Genomic DNA, 5010 nt, shown 5'->3' with positions numbered 1-5010 from the left:
CAGCCGCTCCGGTTCGGTCTCCGAGAAGCTGTCCCGACTGGGTCTAGCACGGGGCGTGGAGGAATCGGGTCTCGCGTCGGCACGGTCGACCGTGAGTTTCCAGGAGGGGACCACGGCCGCGGCAGAACGAATGGCGTCCGAACGGGCAGTGCCCACCAGCAGCGTGTTTGTGGCTAGCTTGTGGGTACAGCATGCCGAGCTCATGGCCAAAGAGGTGTTCGACCTTCGACGCACACGTTTAGCATCCGTGCTTGTGTCCCTCCACAGGCGCAGACTGCGGGACACTGTGGATGCCCTTTATTTGGCTAAGATGTCCTACACCTTTCTACGCAACCAAAGGCAGGAACTGCTCCTGACACTTGTGGAACAGAAACACACTCGTGACCAGCTTCACAAACGCCGCATTTGGTCACAATGGCTGCGCTACAGCTACCGAGTTCAGTCGCGCGAAAACGGGTTGCTAGGACTCCTAGGGCCGTCGAAGCTGAGACTGCAGAGGGCGGCCGTACGTCGATGGCATCTGAACGTAATGAAGCTGGGCGATCGAGATCTAACGGCCATCCTCAAGCTTGTCAGTTCCATACGACGCATACAACTGAAACACCTTAGCTCAGCCGTGCGGGTCTTGGACCGGCATGCCATGGACCATGAGATGCGGGACACCATGCAATTGGCGCAAAACCTCAGTCGTGCTAACACCAAAATCCTCGCTACTTTCCATCAAATACCCGTCACGCGATCTATTCTGATTTTCGCCAACTTCTGGCGCAAGACCGAACGCGTCCAGGTCCAGTACGCCTTCAACAAACTCATGCTTCACACGAAGCGCCACCGCCTGGTTGTGCGACTATGTGTGGTTCTTGACGCAATAGTCACCGGCGTGCTGGTGCGCTTCCACAAACGCGAACCCTTCAATATGCTCCGAGTGCACGCCGACCAGGAAGCGGTGTCGGAGGCCCGACAAATGATGGAGCTGGCCAAGATCCGAGCGGACGAGCAGATCCGGCTGTGCTCACAGAGGTGCGCGGTAGTGTGCATCGAACGCGTGTGTAAACGAGCTAACGAGCGATACCTTAAGTTCTCCACCTCACAACTTCGACGGAATGCGCTGACCCTGACCCTCGCCCAAGAAAAGGAAGCCTTTCTCGACTACCATGGCGCTCTCGTACGGGTCGGGAAGAGGACGGCGATGGAACGCATGGCCTGTACCTTGGTCAATTCCTGGGAGCGGAAACGAAGATCACAGCTCTTCGAAGGCTACATAAAACTCCTGGTGGCTAACAAGTCAGAGAAAATGCGGCTAAGTATCCTCAAGGAGAAGGCAATATTCAATCTAACTGCTTACATCGAACGCCGACGGGTCCTGTTGCTCAACGAGAGCTGGAAGACCCTACGGCACATCCTCGTCATTGCTCCTCAACACGACGCGCTCCTGCTCCAGTCGGTCTCCCAAGCGATTGTGTCTGCCCAGAAAACGGCTTCCGAGATCGAAGTCTGCCGCAAGGTTGGTGAGGCGCGAGAGGCTTACAACGCATCCCGATACGGATACGTCCTGCCCAAACTGACCGCTCATCGACAGACTCCTCATACTCATGGACGTCGAAATCCTTCCCACGACCCTTCTCACGATCCTTATAATGACTCTCACACCAACCCATATGACGACCGCCCTGAGCACTTTTCCCGATTTGGAGGATATGGTGATGACAGCAGCGGGGCTGGGCCTGGTCGCCCGGACTCCCCGGGCGGTCTCTCGGGTCCGCCACCATGCCTGCTGCCGTCACCCGGAGATGTGGCGCCTTCAGTCAACGCCGGCACCATCAATTCCCCCAACGTCTCGCCAGGCTTTGCACCCCTCGACCCACAGCAGATAGATATTCAACAAGTCGGGATCGAGTCCTCGAGACCGCCCCAGGACTCCAGCCACAGAGACGGCCTTAGCGGCCGAGTCGCAGAACGGCTACTCAAGACAGCAGGCCGACTCGGGGTAGCACCGGAGCTCCTTCAACCGTTTATGTCCGGCGGCACGTCGCCCAACTACTCCGAACTTCCAACGCCTCGCGATCCCGATGACGAAGACCCCAGTCTAGCACAGCTCCGGAAGGAACTAAACCTAACAAAAATCCCTACCACCAAGCAGAAACAGCAGGTCAAGGACCACCTGGCAATCCACTCTCCGACCTCGGACCGACCTTCCCCAGAGGACTCGAGCTATGACTCTGATAGCGGTAAGCACACCACACCCAAGTACCAGGTAGAACTTCGGTCTGTGACCAGTGTACTGATCACAGTGTACTGATCACAGTGTACTGATCACAGTGTACTGATCACAGTGTACTGACCAAAGTGCACCACAGGCCCGCCTACCCGCCCGCATTGTCGGTCATAATGGGGTCGTTGCAGTAGATTGGTCGCTACCTTTCCCTGTGCATGTTCCCCTGTACATGTTACTGTGTATATGTGGTTCACAATTTGTGTCCTTAGTGAAGCGCTTGCTCAACATGGCGAATAAGTTCCTAGCGTCTCAGCCGAGCGTGCCGGATACCAACAGACCAACGCATCGAGGTGGAGTAAGAGAATCTGACACTTCCATTTCTTCCCCGAACACTATCGACTTGCACCACATTGAGGCTGGAATGGGGGATGGAGCGGGGGGGCAAATAGGGGTGGGCATAGGAGAGGATGCCAATGGGACAGACGACTTGTCGTCGATCACATCGTCCTCGCTCACTTCTGTGAGATCAAGGTTGCTGTTGTCACCTTCATACTTACTGGACAAGATACGAGCCGGGCGCGAAGAATGGTTAGTAACCATTCTTCACAACGCAAATAATGCCCTCGAGAAGTGCGCAATGAGAGATTTCTACTACGAGAGGACGGCCCCGAAGTCAGGCTCGCCCACGACAGGACAGGTGGTCAAAGGGACAAGTCTTAGAGGGGCAGGACAAACGCGCTTAAAGGGCCGGTCATTACCGATGGAGGACGGCACGTGGTAGACACCGTTGTAGAAGATACTATGAAGGAGAACAGCTCGGTACTCCCTTCTTCTCTGGACCACTCTTCTCGACAAGACGCACCTTCCTCAGACGACCAATCACTTACTCCTCGACGCGGCTCCTGGCGACCCCGCAACTGGCCCGGTACTCACCCCTCCTCGGCCGATGACTCGCTATTTGAGTCGCTGACTTCAGGAGACGATCCAACTGACATTGGCAGACTTGTCACATCCGGTCCGGTCTCCGGAAGCAACTTCTCTCGAGGCGCGTTTTGGGAGGGAACAAGGTACGCGCCACCCACTGGTTACGCAAATCTAGCTGCCCTTGGAACGCCGTCGCCTTCAGGTCGGTTGGCTAATGGAGAACGGTTGGCTAATGGAGAACGGTTGGCTATGGAGTCGCTAACTGCGGAGTCGCTAACTATTGGCTCAGTAGAGGAGCCCGGGGTCAAGAGACTACGAAGGAGATCGGCAGCCGCGGTGGCAGCCACCTCAGCGGCCGCGTCGCGGGGAACTGCGACCAGAAGTAGCGCCGTTCCTTTCCTCGAAAAAGCGACCACCCGTTCGGATTACCGGTCCAGTCTGGACTACCGGTCCGCCGTGGCTACCACTCCTAGGTCCTGCGCAGTCCATCTTCCCGGTTCAAGAAGCCGCCGGTTCCCAAACCACCTTTGCGCGGACCGGACCTGCCCTCCCGAACGTTCGTGGCCGCATCTCCCGGCAACGGTCGGAGTCGCGGTTCAAGAGCCAGTCCGGATGTCCTTCCCGCCGTGCGACGAATCGCGGGCCAGGACTACCTTTTATCGGGGCGACTCCCGCCTTCTGAACGACCCGGCGCAGCGCAGGAATGCTTCACTTCTCAGAACGACGGAGACCCGGCACGGACCGTGTATGCCAAGAGCCTGCGGCCAAGCCACCCACAGGCAGAGGAACCTAACCGCCAGCGACCAGGACGAGGACGCACGTCTCCGGAAGCCATTACTTACATCCACGTGCCGTGCCTTTCCCAGGACTCCATGACTGTCACTATCGAGCCGCTCCCCATCATACAGCAGGTTCTGGCCGACATCCGGCAACTGAAACAGGCCTAGGGACGGAGCTAAGGAATGACTACGAGTCCCGGTCCGTACACCGCGGGGGATCCGGTCAGGAGGAAGAGTCTTAGCGCAAGGGACTGAGGGGCCACATTCAACACAACAAGGGGTCACACAACAGCAAGGGGCCACACAGTTACGGTGCCCATTTCAGATGCCCACGTTTTTGGATTGTGAGCTGGATGAGTTACCGGACTGGTCGGAGATATCTGAGGTGATTGGTGAGTTCGACTATGGCACGGGCTCTACCTACCGTTCCAGCTTAGGAGGCGCCCCGCCGACGGGGAACATCGTGTACGACGACTATGCCTTGCTGAAGGACTACTTGATGGAGGAGGTGGACTCTACGTCGTCCGTAGTCACTGCTTCGACTCAGTCCTCCCGACGACGAGTTGCCTTCGTCAAGTCCGTGGGTCCGACCAGACAGCCTCGACGGTATAAGGGACTGCGAAAGGCTTCAGCCGCCGGAGAAAAAGCCTACACTGTACAGTTTATGCAGGACAATCCACGTGCAAGGGCTCCGCCGCTCGAGCTAGGTCTACAACCAGATGGTTTACGACCCAATGGTCTGCAACCAAGTGGTCTGCAACCAAGTGGTCTGCAACCAAGCGGTCTGCAACCAAGTGGTCTGCAACCAAGTGGTCAGCAACCAGATGGTTTACGACCCAATGGTCTGCAACCAAGTGGTCTGCGACCAAGTGGCCTGCAACCGAGTGGTCTGCAACCGAGTGGTCTGCAACCGAGTGGTCTGCAGCCGAGTGGTGTTCAGTCACAGCCTGTGCAGACGGACGGTTCGAGTTGACTCTACAGACCGGATAATGGTCAGCATGGCGGTCCGATGCGCTCGTCGCAGTTGAATTTGATGCAGCGGAAGGTAATGATGCAGCATGCGCAGGCCGCTGAGGAGTCCCAAAAAAGCCC

The 5010-nt window shown here is 57.2% G+C and overlaps 1 protein-coding gene across 1 annotated transcript; it reads left to right on the top strand.

Moving 5' to 3' along the window:
- Nucleotides 1-529: 529 nt before the first annotated feature.
- On the top strand, nt 530-2299 carry GNI_027610 (putative transmembrane protein; the record flags this gene model as incomplete). Its single annotated transcript, XM_011130782.1, has 1 exon — nt 530-2299. One exon carries the CDS (start codon nt 530-532, stop codon nt 2297-2299), a length of 1770 nt encoding a protein of 589 aa, XP_011129084.1.
- Nucleotides 2300-5010: the final 2711 nt, after the last annotated feature.

The sequence above is a fragment of the Gregarina niphandrodes genome, assembly GCF_000223845.1.
Source record: "Gregarina niphandrodes unplaced genomic scaffold scaffold00004, whole genome shotgun sequence".
In the NCBI taxonomy this organism is placed as follows: Eukaryota; Apicomplexa; class Conoidasida; order Eugregarinorida; family Gregarinidae; genus Gregarina; species Gregarina niphandrodes.
The sequence above is the reverse complement of the archived record's forward strand: the minus strand, read 5'-3'. Positions and strand labels throughout refer to the sequence as shown.